General features: G+C 39.2%; 1 protein-coding gene across 1 annotated transcript in view; it reads left to right on the top strand.

Annotated features, from left to right (window-relative positions):
• The first annotated feature begins 2,279 nt into the window (after positions 1-2,279).
• The window catches only part of SOHLH2 (spermatogenesis and oogenesis specific basic helix-loop-helix 2), a 52,884-nt gene continuing 35,567 nt past the window's right edge, over positions 2,280-19,596 (top strand). The window contains exons 1-2 of the mRNA XM_072720016.1: positions 2,280-2,419; positions 13,753-13,967. Of these exons, the coding sequence (XP_072576117.1) occupies positions 2,372-2,419; positions 13,753-13,967 (263 nt within the window). The 5' untranslated portion in view covers positions 2,280-2,371. The remainder of the gene's footprint in view (positions 2,420-13,752; positions 13,968-19,596) is intronic.

The raw sequence follows: 19,596 nt of genomic DNA, 5'->3' as shown, positions 1-19,596 counted from the left end.
GGCTATTATTTAATGGATTACCTGAAAGGAGGAGGGGGAAAATGGTACACATGGAAGCAAAAATCACCTTCCTCAGTTAACATTTTGAGAATATCCTTGGTTATAATTCTATGTTAGAACTTAATGTTTAGTCAGGTTAGGGTAGACTCCCGGATTTAACATTCCAAAGATAGCATAAGCATGGTGTTCAAAAGTGTGTGTGTTTATTCACGTCCAGGTTTCAACACACAAAAAACGTGAGTTCAGTGCATTATTAAATGTAAAAAATTATTAGTAAAAATGATTGCAATTAGTTAAGTCTGGTTTTCAACTTCTGTGGTTATAGTCCTACTTACGAGAATATTGTTCAGCATCTTTGAAAGGGAAAGGCAATTAAGTAATCTCTGGGGTCTCGTGGAGTTCTAAATTTCTGTGTTTTTAAGAACCAGCCAGGTAAGCAATAATACTGGACATGGCTTTATATACATGAGTTCCTGTAAAATAGCTGGATGGAAAAATTCCAAACATTTAAGCATAGGTTCTTTACAAGAGCTCATTTGAATAGACCGTGTACAAACCTATTCAGCATTGTATATATATATATATTGTGAAAAATACACAGTAGGAAGGGAAAATAATGTAAAGCATATATTATGAATGCTAATAACCTTAAATGAGCAGAAAACTTTTTTAAGAAACAATTTTGAGTTCAAGTTTTTATATATTCATGAAAGAGAGTGTGTGTGCAAGCAGTGGGGAGGGGCAGAGGGAGAGGAAGAGAATCTCAAGCAGACTCTATGCTGAGCACAGATCTCAGCTCTGGCTGAGTATCAAATCCACAACCCTGAGATCATGACCTGAACTGAAACCAAGAGTCAGACACTCAACTGACTGAGGTACCCAGGTACCCCTTGAGTGCAAGTTTTAAAATATATTTCTCTGTGTAGAGCAGTGCCCGGATTACCATATAGGGTGCAAGTGCTCAAAGCTGCCTCTGTTCACACCCCACCCAGTGCTTGGGCACGACTTCACTTTTGTCCACTATTGGTGAGCAAACTAACTGCCTCAGAAATATTCATCTAGATACTCAATTCCTGATTAACTGGAAAATCAAGAGCCAACATTCATGACTATTAAAATGTGTTATGCTTCCAAAAATATTGCAGAATGATTCCATCAGAAGCTTATCTGCACCTTTTTTTCCCCATCAAAATCAGAGAACCATACTATTTTTGCATGCTCTTCTGGTCAAAATCAGGCCTTCAGAACACACAGCACCACCTGCTCAGGAAACCAAAGGCTTGCCAGAGACAGCAGGCCCTGGAGATTCAAGCAGAGCACGTTTGTATTATATGTTCAAGTGGGATGAAGAGTTTAGGGAAATCCAAAGTGACAACCAGATATTACCCTCTGCCTCATCCTCACAGCCCCCACCTCCAGCTCAGGCAACCCAACCCAACCCAATTTCTGGCAATGGAAAAATCAGAAAACTAGTAAAGACCTACAAGAGAAAGGATCCCCTACAGGCCCTGGCCCTCAGTGGATCTCCATAAAACGTCTAGCCAAGCCTGAATAAAGCGAGCTACGTAGCAGCAGCTCCCCGAAGGCTGCGTGACCGTCTGCCCTTCTCCGTGGGGAATACCGGGACCATGTGGCATCACCGGACAACATGGAATTGGGGATTCCACAAGAAAGCGTCGTAACAGCGCTCGCCTTCTCTAGCTTCTACATATATTTGTCTGGGACAAGAATTAAAAAAAAAAAAAAAATGCATTTGCTCAACTCTAATATTCAAACTGAAAGATTTCCCGTAAGACACTCCAAAGATTTTCCGAGCAGCCCGAGGCGAGGCGGTGCTTCCGCTTCCTCCAGGCGAGGGTGGCGGCTGTGAGGCGGGCGCTGGGTGGGACCTGCCCGCACCCGGGGTCTGTCGCCGTGTGGGTGGGCAGCGCGCCGCTGGCACAGCGCACCCCGGACCCCAGGACCCCTGGGCCGCCCCCCGGGCCCCTCCCGCGCCGCTGGCACGGCGCACCCCGGACCCCAGGACCCCCTGGGCCGCCCCCGGGGCCCCTCCCGCGCCGCTGGCACGGCGCACCCCGGACCCCAGGACCCCCTGGGCCGCCCCCGGGGCCCCTCTCCGGGGCCCCTCCCGCCCGGGCCCGCGGGCCGCAGCAGAGCCGCCTGCAGTTCCCCGGCCCCAGGCCGCGCAGCGGGGCCACTTTAAGGCGGGGGGGGGGGGGAGGGGCGTGCGCGCCACAGCCTGGGCCTCGAGCCGCCGGGGCGGGGGCGGGGGCGGGGGCGGGGGCCGCGGCCTAGCGGGCGGCCGGACGCAGCGTGGCCGAGCTCCTCCTGCGGCGAGGCTGCCCCGGGACCGGCACGTGGGCCGCGGGCCATGGCGGCCCCAATTACCTGCCCGCAGGGCGGCCAAGTCTCCGGCCAGGTAAGAGGCGGAGGGGAGGAGGAGGGGAGGCAGCTGCGTCCACGAGGGCGCGCGGGCCGGTGGCCCCTCGGCCGCACAGGTCTCGCTCGTTTCGGGGGCGCGAGGCGCTCGCTCGAGGAGGGCCGCCCCGGGGGCGCGCGCCGCTGCCTGAGGACCTGCCTGTCAGGCGCTTGACCTTTGTCGACCTCCGCTTTTCGGGGCCGCCAACCATTCAGAGGGTTACCGGGAGTGAGACTTAGCAGGTATCAGGACGGCATGTGAAGGACGACAGCTTCGGTTTTACTTTGAATATAGGAAAGTTTGTTTAACATGCAAAAGTTTATTTTGGGCATTCTTGTCTCTGCACAGCTTGGCATGCTTTTTTCAGTTTGCTTACGGGCACGGGGGCCAAAAAGTCCTCGCGTGTCCTCCTCAGGCTTCCATGCGCGCAGCAGGCGGTTGTGCCTGGAAACCGAAGCCGTCGGCGGGAAAAGGCATCTGCGCTCTTCACACGTCCTCCCACCCTCCCGGGATCTCAAAAAGCCCACTGGCCTCTTTTGAAAGCACCTGATTTATCTTCCCCTTAGCAGAAGCACAAAATCACTTCCATGACGGTTTTAGATTAAAAAAAAAAAAAAAAAAAAAGAAAAAGAAAAAGGTGATGACGAGCCTTCCTGTGAGGAGGAAGAGCCTCACCCACCCCAGAAAGCGAGACAAGATGGTGCTGGGCTCTCTTACTTCAGGTATCTTGATAGAGGAGAGGCAAACCTTCTGGGCTGCCTGAAAGCTGCTTGCCCTTAGAATGTTCTTCTGCGTGCGTCAGTCTCCTCCCTCTTTAGTTAAGCACAAGCTTCCTGAAATTACCACTGTGGAGTGGACCAGTTTAATACAGTTTTCTTAATCATTTAAAATGGAGGCACCCATTTAAACTCAAAGGAAAATTGGTATGTGAGGGTACAGGATTAGGCAAAGCTGCACAAAATGGAACTCTGAATAAAATCTGATTATCTAGTAGTACCTAAATAATCGAGGCTTCCTAACCTTGGAAAGTCTGAAGCCCCAACTGAACCTTTTGTTTGCATTTGAAGAGCAGCCTGTTCAGTTTCTCCTGATAGAGCTGTTTAAATCCCTTGACTCCTGGGGAATCTAGAGGCCAGCAATTGCCCCGTGAGAGCATCAGCCCATGCAGCTGCTGCTGATTGTCAGCACTGCTCCTGGTGATAAGAATGACATAAATAACAACTCACTAAAATGTAGGAGTGATTTGCTTTAAGCACTTGAGCACCTGCTGTTACTAATTAAGGGCTTAGCCCGCTGCGGATTGCAAATGGAAATCCAGTGTTTTAAACACTGTAGAGACTGGGGTGCCCTGTGTGGTACTGTGATTTAGAAATCAAACTGAGTGGATAAAGAACCACTGGTGTCGACGATGTCGAAATAGAAAAACTGCCCACACCTCAAAGATCTACACCAAAGTTTTAGTAGTGTTCATCCTCAGGTGGTGGAATTACAAATGCTTTTTATTTTTTCTTTAGGCTTCTTTTGAATTTTCCAGTCTTTCCCAATGACTATATTGTTTTTGTTTAAAAAAACATAAAAGGTGCAGTATGCAATTCAAATAGGAAAAAAAAACCCACCTAATGAAGTCATGCATCAGGTTGTGTTGCTCATAGGTGAAAATCTTGGACATCCTAAAAAGGCAGTTTCCCAAGGCAGAATATACTAGAATTTGTTCATTTTCCTTTTATTATTCCTGTCAGTAGATTCTTCTCATCACCTGTGTTCATGTTACACTGCCAACAAGATATTTTTAACTGAATATTCAGATTTAATTTGAATTATAAGCTATTCAGTTAATTTGTTACTTTGGGATAGTGGACTAGGGCAGTGTTGTAGTTTGTTAGTTAACATTCCACATGTGCTATGGCACCGATTTTTGTAGAGCAGAGAAGGAAGCCTTTGATGGTCAGTTCTTTGGAAGTCAGTTCTTTCCAGAGCTGCTTTATTTCATGCTCCCTGTGAAGTACCTCACACCACAGCACACAACTATAGACCCCTGTGCAAAACAGCCTGTTAGTGGTGTTGCACATCCTTATCCCTTTCTGGATCTTTGCTCTTTTCTCCCGGGGTACCCATGTCCTGCTCTTTGGAGCTTCCTCTTGACATCTCTCCATGCTAGCTGAGAGATTCTGGGGGAAATTAGACCCTGAGCCTCTGAAGGGAATATTGCAGTCAGAAGCATCAGCGTTAGTAGGAAAGGGTTCAAATTAGGAGTTGATTTCTGTTATTCATGGCTTACCTTTTCTCCTCTGTGGGCCTTATTTCCCCTTCTCTAGGGCTCAGAGCTCTAGGGCAAAGAGTCATTTGACTTAGAGCTGTTTTCAGTGCTTGATGAGGACACATCTAACTCCACTTCCTCTGTTCTCCATCAGATTGAATGGATATTTTCTGTGCACAGGTCTGGTGGTATTTGAGAAAACATGGCAATAACTATCAAACACAGGGCATTGTATTAGCATTGTAATGATCTTGGATTTAAGTATTATTGCCTTCCAGTTGAGGATCACAAGTGTTTTACTGAAAGCCACTAGTAGGTGGCTGGACTTGGTAACAGAACCTGGTCTGTGTGCCTAGAAAGCCTTTGCCCTCTTTGCATTGCATCCAGCCGTTAAGAAAGAATCAGTAGTAGCTCTGCTGGAATTGAGCCGTATACATGTTTCTTCCTGTGTTCCAAAGACTGAAAGGTATATTGAGCAGCGGAAAAAAGGATTACTAGAATGTCAGCCCCATGAAGGCGGGGACATTGTTCACTTTGTATTCCCAACACAGCATCTGCCTTGCAGTAGGAGCTCAATAAATATCTGTGGAGAGAATAAATAGATTGCAATCATATTTAAGCAGATGCAAAGTGGCAGGATGCTTGAAAGGAAATCTTGGTAGTAGAAAGTTTTACAAGTTATTCATAGGACCCCTTGGTTTATATATATTATTTTAGTGCAATTATTAATAACACCCCCTTTCATTCTCAAAAATGTCTCAGTTTGGAAGGCAAATGATCACTGTGTCTGTGGTAGATTATTTTTATTTTTTTTTTATTTATTTATTTTTTTTTTGTGGTAGATTAGTTTTAGACGGTCATAGATTGCTTCAATTAACCAGGTTAATTAGAAAAAAAACCTGTAATCACTCCTTTTATGACCACTTGTTAATGACCATTTCAGTTTTTGGCATTTGATTCACAAGGGAATATATTGATATAGAAGAAATCCTGTGCTGCGATGGAGATTCACAATCTGAACTCAAAAGTACCACAGTATAACTTTGATTCCCACACTGCTCCTAAAGTGCTATTGGAAATGAGAGATGTTTATAAAATGAAAATGGAACACTCTAGAAAGATCCTGATACTCTATAGTGTAGAAATTCCAAAGTGTTATGCTGTCTTCTTAGAACATAGGGCATTTGAAGGAAATGGAAGGAAATAAGGCTGGTGACATGGGTTGATATTAAGCTATTGAAAGGCCATGCTAAGGAGTTTGAATTCTTACCTGTTTGAAACAGGGTTAGGGTTAGTGAGATTGGCACAAATCAATCCTCTGGTCCAATCCAGACCCCAGAGTAGGACATACTTAAACATGTGCTGATGCCTTCAACAAGGAAATGGGGGGGGGGAGTGAGGGGCTGGGGGGGGCGCAGATATTCCAAATTAGAAGTCCAAGGGTGACCTAACCAAATGCAATATATAGTTCTTCCTGGGATCTTGGTTTGAACAAAGTAGCTGTTTTCTGGAAAAAAAAAAATTTCACAGGAAAACTTGGAATTTAGAAAGCAGATGGGATCAAATTGCCACTAAAAGAAAAGAACAAGACCTGCAGCTTTAAAAAGGTCTAAAGAAGAGATGCAGAGGGAAAACAATTCTAGTGGTAGCCCAGACTGAATGTTACAAGAAACTGATTGAAGTTGACCAGATGGTGCTCACCTGGTGAAGAATTAGCTGTATGAAAAGCACCTGGACCAGGTGGGTCCCTGGATTGCTTACCCCTTGGACTCTCCCAGTGCACACCTACTTCATCCTGAAGAGAATGAACTGTGTGTGGGATCCAGGTTCCTGGTGTTGGTAATTTCCAGACCGTTATCACTGACCAGGAGGAGTAAAGGAACGGCAGCTCTGCCCAGGAGGGAAATAAAATAAAATGCTTGGCTTTCAGAGTAGTGCCTTCCATTATTATTTTGACAACTAGCTCCAGCCTCTCTGGTCTCTGGGTTTACTGCCACTGTCCTGACCACTCACACCATGACCCACAGTCGTGTCTTTGAAGGAAGCAGCCACTGGGGACACTACTTGTACATGTCAGCTTAGTCTTTGATTTGTGTTTATGTTTGAATAACCTAAATGTTTGATCTCCAGACATTAACAGAACTAGATGCAAATGCAGATACTAGACACAATTATTCCATAGACAGGGTATTAAGGGGACAGAAAAAACTTTTAAAATTCTAATTTGTATTCTCAGTGAGGGTATCACATCCTAAAAACAGCCAGTTTTGAGGAATTACCAAAAAAGGAAAATCTTAGAAGTAAGTGACCAATTCACATTAAGTGAAGTCATAAAAATCTTTGGACAAGTGAGCTGATGATGTTATGAAAGGGACTCTCTTTGAGAGAAATGGAGACATGAAGAATCAATGGTGGATGTTCCGCATTTAGAGGAAAATTGCCAGGGAGGGATGAAAGCAGAGAGAATTGAAAAATTGAAGGAAACTTCCAGAGCCAAAGATCCACACTGAGTGCCAAGTAGGATGAGTAAGACTCATACACAGACACACCCTAGAAAACCATCAGAACCCACAGCATAAAGGGAAAGGCACTGGAAGGAAAATAAAGCAGCTTATTCTTTTCATCAACAGCTGGATGCTAGACGAAAATGGACCAATAGCTTCAAGGTTCAGAGGCAAGGGATTTTTGACTTTGGAAGTATTTACCAGGTAAAACTAGCACTGAACTGTGGGCCCTAATGCCACTATTAAGTAATAGAAATAAGGAGTTTAATTCCCAAAGTCTTACAGGAGCAGCAGGAGGGAGAAAGGAAAATTCAATCAGCCTAACAAAAGGCATGGGAAAAAAGAAACAAAATTACCATTGGTGGGAATCCTGAAACAACAAATGAAGGTAATAAGACCATTTCATATTAAGTTATAAATGTTTCGCAATTAACATTGATTACTACATGATCTTAGTTAATGTATATTAGTGCCATTAATGTAATTAATTCCTATGTTAAAAACAAAAATCAGAGATTGTGAAAAGAAACCTAAAAATTCGGATATATGCTATTTACAAAATTTACACAAAGTCAAAATGATATAGAAAGGATCAAAATAGCTTTGGAAAACTACTGTGTACCAGAAAAAAATTTCAAGTGGAAAGCATTAAAAAGCACAAGGAAGTATGTTTCAAATAGTTTTCTGTCCATATCAATTATCAATGTATGATATATATTTAAAATGTATGATATATATATTTAAAATGGGAAAAATAAAATAAAATAAAATGGGCTATATAAACATTGTAGGTTATTATATAATATATAATCTAATGTGAATATGTGAACATGTATAATTATCATGAACTTTATATATTGAACCCAAAATTAGATAGAGTCTGTAGTTGGATAAATTGATAAATTCACAAACTGTAATTAGAAAGGAAAGATTTTACCACATCTCATAAACTGAAAGGTCAAGTAGACCTAAAATAAGAAAGAAAACATTAAGTTCTGTCTAAAAAATACAGAATATATGCCCAGCAGGAAATACACATTATTTTCAAGTATCCATGGAACAAACATTAACAAAAATTGACTGTTTACTATAGCACAAGAAAATATCAACAAATTCTAAGGAGTAGTCATGTAGAATACATTCTCTGTTGGCAATACACTGAAATAAGAAATGACCAACTAGTCAATAGTCAAAAACAATGAAAACCCAAAACCCTAAACTCTTGAAAATTAAAAAGATTTTTATGTAGGTGTTTAATGTAACTCTTAGGTTAATATAGAAGTAGTAAGTGAAATTGCAAACTAGCAATGAATGAACATAAACACAATATATATCAAGATCTATGGGGGGTACATCAGTGCCATTTGGGATACTGTACCATCCAAAAGCACTTTCTGCAGTGGTGACAATGTTCTATAATTAGGCTGATAGGACAACCACTTGCTATGTGGATATTGAGCACTTAAAATGAGGCTAGTGCAACTGAGGTGAATTTCAAGCTTTATTTTTGGTTAACATAAATTTAGATAGCCACATGCAGCTATCATGTTGGACCACACAGTTCTATAGTCTCTAATAAAGCATCACCAAGAAAAAGAAGATAAGAAAATTTAATTATATATTAATCTTCAGTTAGAAAGCAAGAATAACAATGCAAGTAATAACATATACATTTAAAAACATATCTATTTGAAAAGAGATAAAATGGATTAAAAATTATATTTAAAAAATATAAATAAATATAAAAATTATATTTAAAAAATATAAAAATTATGTTTAAAAAAATAAAAAAAATATATGAACAAAATTCACTTAAGGTAGAAAATCTACATTTCTTGATAATCAATAAGGAACTGTAAAATGTACTCTAAAATCTATCTTCTCTAAAAGGCTTCAGGCCCAGATTCCACAGACATGTTTATCTAAATTTCAAGAAGCAGATAATTCTGTTTTATAAAATATTCAGGACCATAGAATAATATTAAAACTTTCTGCTTCATTCTCCAAAGCTGGCATAACCCTGATGATACCCAAACCAGATAAGGCAATATGATAAAACAAAAAATGTATCCAGTTTCACTTAGGAACATGGATGGAAAAATCTAAAATGATATCAATGAATTTAGTGCATATATTATAGGCTTATCCCAGCAGGACAATTATGGCTTGACATTAGAAAATCTATTAATGGAATTTACTACCTAATAGAACATAGTATAAAGGAGAAAAGAATATGATCATGTTGATACTAAAACATTTGGTAAATTTCAGCACCCGTTTCTGATTTAAAATTCATTAACCTGTTAGAGGGTATTGACCAGAAACTTTCTGTATTCTATTCAGTGGCAAAAACATTTGAATTATTCCCACTAAACTCAGGAACAAGACAAGCATGCCCAATGTTACTCCTGCTATTTGCCATTGTTTTGAATATTCTAGCCAGTGCTTTAAGATTAATAAGTAAAAAGTATATGTTATGGATATAGGGATAAAAATGTCATATATATATATATATATTTTTTTTTTTTTAGAGAGAGAGTGTGTGCGCATGCGTGCTCGAGGTGGGGGAGGGGCAGAAGGAGGAAAGGCTCTCAAGCAGGCTCCATGCCCAACTCAGAGCCTGTTATGGGGCTGGATCTCTCAACCCTGAGATCATGACCTGAGCTGAAATCAAGAGTCCAATACTTAAGTCACTTAGCCATCCAGGCATCCCCAAAAATGTCATTTTTGAAGACTGAATGATTATATACCTAGAAAATTCAGAAGAATCACCTAAAATATATTAAAACTAAAGAAAGAGGACTCTAAAGTTCTTGAAGCAAATTCCTCATCAGAAGTTAGTAGCCAAATAAATAAAAAGAAATTAGTAGCCACTCTCTGTGTTAATTATAATCAATTCGAATCTATAGTGAGTGAGAAGAGCTACCCCCTATATAATGGCTCCAAAACTTGAAAATATCTAGGAATAAACATGGAGACATGTGCAGAATCCATATGAAGGTAACATTTAAAAAGACCTGAATTCTCTAAATCATTCTTCCCAAATAGGGAGATTTAATACTATAATGATATTCCCTAATTATTCTGTAAAATAATGCAACCATAATCAAAATTTTAACAGGCTTCCTTTATGGAGCTTGACAAGCTGTTGCTAAAATTCTATTGGAAGAGAAATTGTGGGAAAATATCTAAGGACTAAACTGAAAAATTGCAAGGAGGGAACTAAATTCTATCAAATAATAAAAGACATAAAAAGAATTAAGGTTGCACTAATTAGTAGGCAGACAGACCAATGGGTCAGAATGAAGCCCAGAAAATCATACATACATACATATGTGGCACTTGAAAATACTGAGAGAAGTTTAGCTATTCACTAATGCTACTTGGGTAATGAGCCCTGCATTAGAAAAAGATGAAATTAGATACCTACCTCATATTAATCACCAAGTAAATTCCAGATGGGATAAAAAGTAAAATGCCAAAAATAATACTGTGAAAGTATTAGAACACACTATGAAAGCATGTTTTAATAATATAGAAAAGGTTTTGAAAGCAAGACAAAATTCATCAAATCCATAAAGGAAACAGTAGGTGAATGTTACTAAATATTAAACATTTATTTGTGACAAGAGACCTTATAATCAAAGTTAAAAGCCATGACAAAGTAGAAAAAAGTAGCTGACATATCCAGGATATATAAACTACAGAGCAATAAGAAAAAGATAAACAGCAGATAGGAAGATGGAAAAGGTAATAAGTAGACAAGAATAGTAAATAGAATATGCAATAAACAGGAATGGAAATTGCCACTACAATGAAAAGATACTTAACCTCACAGTTAATTAGAAAAAGGAAAATGAAAAGGAAAATTGAGGGGTCTTTTTTTGCTCACAATATTAGCAAAAATGAAAAATTAAGACTAGTCAGTTTTATTAAGGATTTGGGGAAATGGTACTCATAAACACTGTTGGCAGGGAAATAAATTTTTCTAGCTTTTGGAGAAAACAATTTGGTGGTATCTAAGTTGAAAAACAAAAGCTTACCTTCTAATCTTACAGTTTTGCCTCTACGACTAATGCCTATTTGTAGAAAGATTATTTACTTTTCTTTTAAAAATAAACAGCTTTATTGAGGCACAATTCACATACCGTGCAATTCTACCCATTTAAAGTGTATGATTCCAAAGGGGAAAGGAGAAAAAATGAGTGGAAAATATCAGAAAGGAAGACAGAACATGAGAGACTCCTAGCTCTGGGAAACGAACTAGGGTTGGTGGAAGGGGAGGTGGGTGGGGGGTGGGGGTGACCGGGTGATGGGCACTGAGGGGGGCGCTTGATGGGATGAGCACTGGGTGTTATTCTATATGTTGGCAAATTGAACACGAATAAAAAGTAAATTTATAAAAAAAGAGTGTACAATTCCATGGTTGCTATTATATTCACAGAATTGTGCTAGCATCATCAAGGTAAATTTTGGGACATCTTCCTCATCCCAAAAAGAAATTCTTAGGGGTCTCTTCAACCTCAGTATCCCCTGGTAAGCACTAAAGTACCTGTTGTCCCTACGAGTTTGTCTACTCTGGACATTTCATATAAATGGAGTCATGCACTATGTGGTCTTTTGAGACAGGCTCCTTTTACTGAGTATAAGGTTTTCAGGCTTCAACCGTGTTGAGAAATGTATCACCTATTTAAAATTGTGGTAATATATACATAACATACTATTTACCACTTTTGCTATTTCTCAGTGTGCAGTTCAGTGTTATTAATTATATTTATGATGCTATGCAACCTTCACCACTAGCCATTTTCAGAACTTCTGAAAAATCATTCCAAAAAGCAACTCTGTCCCATTTAACACTAACTTCATTTTTTGTCTCCACCAGCCCATAGTAACCACTATTCTACTTCTGTCTCTTTGACTTTACCTACTCTAGGGACATAAAATATTAATGAAATAATTCAATATTTCTTCTTTTTTGTCTTTCTTATCTCAGCATGTTTTCAAGGTTCACCCATGTTGTAGCATGTTTCAGAATTCCCTAACTTTTTAAGGCTGAATAGTATTCCATTCTGTGTACATTCCACATTTTTCTCTCTTTTTTTTAAACATTAATCTCATTTATTTCTTTGATTCAATCCTGTCTGTTTTTCATAATTAGATCCTTCATAAATCATCCATAGTTATCTTCAATTTAATGAGCCTAAAGATACGTATGTACAAAGATATATTTACAAAGCTGTTCATTATAGCATTGTAAGAACAATGGTTTAATAAATTATCATCATAAATGAGGAACATTGGATCAAGATGACAGATGGGCACATGTTCTCCTTCCACTCCATATCCCATCAAATGATAGAAAATATATATTGAAGAGAATAAATCTATAACAGCCTGGAAAGTGAGAATGTTCCCAGTCAACTGGCATTTCTGAGGAATACACACACACACACACACACACACACACACACACACACACACGACATAGAAATCATGTGGAAGTGTGTAGACCAAACTACAGACAGTGGTTGCCTCTGAGGAGGGGATTAAATGGTTAAATAAAGACTCATCTCTTTTTTTCTAAACAAAAGAAGGAAGGAAATTAAAAGGCAGAGAGAAATGAGAAGTGCCAAAGTTTTGCTTATTTTGAACTTGACCAATTTCTTGTACCTTAAATGTTCCTTCCAGCAACCCCTGAGAAAGCAGGCTGAAGGGGAGAGAAAACCCCATGGTGGACCACCTTAACCAGCATGCCCTGCGGAGTTGTGTCTTTGGCAAGCTGCCTTTCTTGGCATTTCCAACTCTTTCACCCACTTCTTTGGCTTCAGCTCTGGTCAGCAACCAAATCTGTTTTCTCGCAAGGACCCTCTGTGGCCTGCCACTTCCAACTGTCCACTCTTTGCATGAATTCAGGCATGCCCCTTTGACAGTTTTGGTGGATTGTGTTCAATAACTGTAGAGAATAAAACATAGGAAAATAGAAGGTGAAGATGGAAATTATATTTTTCTTACTTGAAATGTCCTTGAAAATAACCCCAAAAGGAAAGAAAGATGCTTTTTTGGGCTCTAAAATATTGGGGTTTGAATAGCATGTTTTTCCATCTAAAGAAAAGACTATGAGTGTCTCTTGGAATTTAGGAATTTAGATCTTACTCTGTTCTCTGGAATGTGCATTCATCAAAATAAATGATCTGGGAGAGTCACCAGTTTGTTTTTCTCACTAGTAGATGGATTTTTCAGCAGGATGAGTGACTGGGAAACGGGCCTTACAAATTCTATCTATTGTTCCTAGGATAGAAAGAAACTGGTGGGAAAGCCACAGCAGAATAGCATTTGTAGGCAAAACTTTTAAAAATAGCATTACCTTCAGATCTATTCACCACCCTAGGTACTGAAGACAAGAAATTAATAGTTCCTGTCTGTGAGCTCCTTAGAGTTGACCAGTCTACTTGCATAGTTAGTCATTGTGTTATTTGTCACCTTTATTTATTGTATCCTCTGGTACATGACATCTCCTCGATGATCAGATATTAATTATGTGGTACTTCTGCTTTTTTCTTCTCTTTCAGGCAAAAATAGACCTCTTATTAGTTGGAGATGTCACTGTTCAGTACCTGGCCGATATTGCTCAGAAATCCTTTTCAAATATTGCAAAAGTCACCATAACCATGAGGGATGTGGAAGAGGCAGCAGTACTTCTGGAGAACTGCCCATTTGATGTGGTTTTTCTAAAGATGACTTCTTTACCAACTGCCGAAGAGCTGGAAGCAGTTGAATTAATTAGGTGAACTTCAAAAACCTTGACTCTGTTATCTTTATAATAGTTATTATTGAAACCCATTTCTATTTTTTAAAAAACCTTAAAAGAAGGTACTATTTATGCTTTAATTTTTAAGATGAAAGATGTTTTCATGGGCAGAATAGGTATACACATTGTTTTTATTGCCAGTTTGACGTACTATTATAGGAATTATTTTAATTAAAAAGTAATTGATGTGGCTGAGAATGTGAGAATTAATTGGTTGTAGAAATTTATTTAGTATATAGTACTTACCTTATTCTCATAGGTACTCCTTTTTAATAACTATGTCATTTAAAATGGCACATCTTTTCAGAGTTCATTAATTGTGATGGCAGATACTAAAGCAAGTGAGCACTCTTAGTTCTATGTCATGTTAGCAATGGACTAAAATTGTCTCTTTCAAAGATGTCCTAATGTGAAAGAGCCCTGAGGCTCTCTGGATCTGTTGAGTCCTGATCAATATCACCTCCTATATTTTTGTTTCATCTTGTAGCTCCATAGACATTCTGTTTCTATTTGATCCACTCCATGCTAGAGATCTGGAGTGTCTGGTGGTGGGAGAGTTAGGTGCTTTCTTGGCGTGGCTATACGACCTGAGCTGAAATCAAGAGTTGGATGCTCAAGTAACTGAGCCATGCCAGTGCCTCCCATTTTGGATGTTTTTAAACAAAGTTAGGTCAAAACAAGTGCGTTCCTCTTCTACAAGAAAATTTGATAGAGAAAGCGTAAGTGCAGATAATATTGAAATATATAAAGACTTATAATAATTACAAGACAGGACTTTCAAGACTAAAGGAGAATGTTCAGAGACAATATTATTATCCCTGAATGAAAAGGAGCAAGCATATTACATTACAGGAAAAGAAAAATTGGAATGGGAAAAAGCCAAAGTGATGAGTTTCTTTAAAAAGAGAGATGGGTAGATGGATGCAGCTCCTGGGGTTTCTTAGAACAGGTGAACATCTGCATTTCTTTTGGCTTTCCACTGAGAATGTTAACCTTAGTCAAACCAGGCAAATTACCTCAAAGTGGATTTCACTTCCAAGTTATGTTGTGAACTGTCCTCCTTCTGAAGATCTGCCTATTTTATTAACATATCTTTAAAAAACAACTCCTATACAGAGTTCCCCTGGCTGGGACCTCATCATAATAATTGCATTTATTATAGTATTCCAACATGTGTACAACAGTGTTATGAGGGTGGTAGAGCAGGGTTTTGTCATCCCCACATGACAAACAGTGAAGAGTGAAGTGATTTGCCTAAGCGCCACATGACTTATTTTTACAAAACTCAGACTTGAACTCTTTTTTTCTCTTCATGTTCTTTGTATGCATTCAGTGTATGCCAAACTTCCTATAAACTAATATCATTTTGGAAGAGCAAAGAACAAATTAGTGTGGCTGATCTCTCTCTTCATTCCAAGAATAGGAGCCTAGCCAGGTCCCTCTGAATGTAGGTAAAGGCTTTGTATTTTCTCAGCATTGAAGCGACATGTCGTGAACAGGATAAGATTAAAGTTCTATTTAAGAACAAGTTTTATGTCTTGTTGCAATTATTAAAGGCTAGGTTGGAGAGAACTCCTTCCCTGATGCTCACCTGTGTGAGTTCTCCCCACTGGTGGTTTCTTTGCTCAGAATAACACAGCTAAAGACTTCTCAGCAAAGAAGAGAAGGTAGATGAAGTTACTAAATATACAGAAATGCACATCGTAGTTCTAATATTTTGCTATAAAAACATTTATTTGAAAAGAAAAGGAGGATCATTTGAAAACACCTGGATGTGTTTTTCTTGTCTCTTGTTCTGTTTATGCCCAATATCTAGGACAGGTCTTGACTAGTTAAGTACTCAGTGTCTTGCTGTGGGTATGAGTGAATACCTGTGTGGATATGTGGAAGAAATGCCATCCGGGGCAGACAGTGCATTCTTTGCACAGCTTTTGTCTTCCTCCCTAAAAAGGGGATAGTTTCTTTGGAGAGTCTTTGCCTTTCATGATACTGGCCTCAGAGGCTTAGGATATCTCTGGAATTCCCTTTCTTGCCCTCAGAACTGTTATGAGTTTATGACATGAATTATTGTGGAGCATGTTTATATTTTTGAAGCTGTGGTTTTTTTCTTAGAGCAATGAGTCTTGTGAACTTACTGCCCCATTTGTAAGGCATTTAAACCTTTATCATTCCTAAAGCACTGTATCTTTTGAGTTTGAGCTGACATTTAATGTCCAAACCAAAATGAAATGTCTTGTTTAGCTTTTCTTTTGTTGTATTTTAGATTTTTCCCTTTCAGATCCTTGTTGCTTTGTAATATCTCAAAATCTGGATGAGCTTTGCAAAATATGCAAGTATTTATCTTTCATTTCTCTCTCTGGGTACTTTATATGTTTCATCAGTTAATGGGGAGCTTAATATAGAGTAGAAATGTTCACACTTATTTGCAATATTAGAGCCCATAATTACAAATCTATATAAGACATGGATTTCTATTGAAGAATGAAGTATATAGCCTGCTAGCTATAATGTTAGACTTATTTTAGAATAAAATGTAAACAACCTATTTAAAAAGACTGACATTCTTGAGGATTATGGCACATCTTAGGGGCACCTGGGTCGCTCAGTTGGTTGAGCATTTGCCTTTGTTTCAGGTCATGATCCTGCGGTCTTGGGGTGCAACCCCGTGTTGGGCTCCCTACTCAGCAGGGAGTCTGCTTCTCCCTTTCCCTCTGCTCCTCCTCCTGCTTGTGCTCTCTCTCAAATAAGTAACATCTTAAAAAAGAATTATGGCACATCTCAATTATAGGTTAACATTCTTAATAGTACTCCCCCATTTGATTTCATATTATGAATACATTTTTATTGAGCCAGATGAACTCAAATCCTACCCATTGATAAAATATTGTAAGGTAGTTGAAGGGTTCATATGCTTGGCTTCAGAATTCCAAATTTGAACCACGCTCGAAGAGCAGATACTTGGGCAGCCCAGGTGGCTTGGCGGTTTAGCGCCTCCCTCAGCCCAGGGTATGATCGGGATCGAGTCCCATGTCAGGTTCCCAGCATGGAGCCTGCTCCTCCTTCTGCCTGTGTCTGTGCTTCTCTCTCTCTCTGTGTCTCTCATGAATAAATAAATAAAATCTTTATTTTTTCGTTTTTTTTTAAAATAAAATCTTTAAAAAAAAAGCAGATACTTGATAATTCAGACACATCCTAATACTTTATCTCCCAGAGGCAGGTATGGAAAATTAAAATATGTTTTAAAATCATCAATAATGTATGGATCCTGTCTAAAATTGTAATTTTTTTTCCATTCCATGAAGTGTCTCTACAGTTCTTAGAATTCTGTGATCCTTGTGAGCTCCGAGCAGTTCAGCAGTAGCAACGGAATGCAGAATGTGGTTCCATCTGCCCTGGCTATAAATCAAGTTTGGATCTGATTTTATTTTTCCCATGTAGTTTCAATTGTCTGATCATTAACTTATTAATTCACTAAGAAAACCTAATCTTGTGAGCTACAGGGATCCATGTAACAAGCTGTCTTTTTGTATCCCCAATTCTAAAACATCTTTGTCTTGACCATGCAGCTCAGTAAATATTATTACCCAATTGGCATGACCTAGCTCCCTGTATGCTTGATGATAAACAAAATAACAGCAAAATATTGAAGTAGTTATACTAAAAACATTGTTCTATAAATTGATGGTTGACTCTAAATGTGGTGACCCTGACTTACAAGGTTCACAGCAGGAACTCTTCTGAAGAATAGCATGGAAACAGAGCACACCAACCTTCACTATTAACCAGAATAAACTCTCAGAACTCAACTATATTTCATCACAGGTGCCCTATTAGGAGCAAGTGAACTTAGTGTTTTCAAATATATAGTAAAGCTCTCAATTTTCTCATTGAAAATGGTTGTTTTAATTAAGTTATTAGCAAAGACCATTATTTGTTACAAGTCCCAGATAGGCCAGCCAGGTTAGTTTGGCTGCATTTGCCTCACAGATGGCATAAAGGATAGCTGTACTCAAGAAGGCTACCACCCAAAAGGGACACTGGCTTTTGTCCCTTTAAGTCCTGTGACTCTGAAGGAAATTATTTTAGGAATTTCCCCTGGCTTCATAGAGACTTATAAGACACCACTGGTCCTCTTATTAGATGATAGATTTCAGAGGCCATGGCTTTCTCGAGGTTCTTCAGTCAGCTGAGTATACAACTCAGCTCAAGTACTTTATATGATCTTTTTAACTTTTTTCAGCTACCAGGGACCAGACCTGGGGATAGGGGCTAGATTGGGCATCTGTACTGCTGCACCTTGAGCTTATTACTGCTTCCAGTTCCAGAGAATACTAGAGACAGGCATAGAAAAAGGGACACTTAGAATATCAACATCCAGGCTTATATGTAGAGTATGGTCTTAAGAACCATCATGACATTTAAATAGTGTGTTGTATGAAACATAAGGAGAAATGAATGCCTCCCCCCAAAGAATTGCAAATTTTTAAAACCCAAGAGATTTCAACTGAGAAGGTACTCATAAGGTCTCAGAACCTGCAATTTGACTTTGGTATATGGAAGAAGTGCTATTAGTTGGAGTGAATGAAAGATTTTTGCTTTATTTAGTGTTGTTTAGTTTTAAGGGATATTCATTCATTAGGAAGAGAACTTTTTTTGGTGATCCTGGAAACTAGAAACTCTTAGCTTGTTGATCTGTACAGAATGTGAATGAACAGCTGAGCTCCAGACTGGTGTGTTGGATTCTGGGAATTCTATTGATTAGTGGAGCTCCTGTACAGCATCACAATTAGGGTTTTACTGGCAGGGGAAGTGTTTGGGTGGGTAATTGATTCTGTACAAATGACAAAAATCCAGCAATTCCAACTCTGATATAAAACTTGAAATTTGAATGTCGGGATCCCTGGGTGGCGCAGCGGTTTGGCGCCTGCTTTTGGCCCAGGGCGCGATCCTGGAGACCCGGGATCGAGTCCCACGTCGGGCTCCCGGTGCGTGGAGCCTGCTTCTCCCTCTGCCTGTGTCTCTGCCTCTCTCTCTCTCTCTCTGTATGACTATCATAAATAAATAATAATAAGAAAAATATTAAAAAAAAAAAGAAATTTGAATGTCATCATGAGGCATGTGAATACACATATCCAAATCTAACCTATTTTTGTGCCAATAACATCAGTTTGTAAAATAAAAAAAAATAGAATATTTTTAAAAGCAAATACTCTGTTTTATTTAAAATTCTCTAATGCTAGAGTTTTAAGCTTATAATTTATTCTTTGTGAGTCAGCAAAATATTTTTTATTCCAACAGTTGGCTAAACCATCTTGTACGTTTCTTTCTGTGGTCCTATTTGTTCAGTCCATTTTTCCCTTCCACTTCTGTTTCCTCATCCAATTGTCATACTTCCATTATACCTCACTTAAAAGCATACATGAAATACTTGCACTGTGGCAGGGGACGTTCTTGTCACCCCCAATGCCACCAAAACCTCCTACACCAATATGCTCATGTGCCTTTCTTACCTCCATGTCCAGTCTGCCAGTTAATCCTTATCAATCCATGTATGCCTGTTTTGTTGGTAGTATTTCTGCCCAAGCTTCTCATTTCCTCATTCTCT

This window comes from Vulpes vulpes, chromosome 9 (genome assembly GCF_048418805.1).
Source record: "Vulpes vulpes isolate BD-2025 chromosome 9, VulVul3, whole genome shotgun sequence".
Lineage (NCBI taxonomy): Eukaryota > Metazoa > Chordata > Mammalia > Carnivora > Canidae > Vulpes > Vulpes vulpes.
The sequence above is the reverse complement of the archived record's forward strand: the minus strand, read 5'-3'. Positions and strand labels throughout refer to the sequence as shown.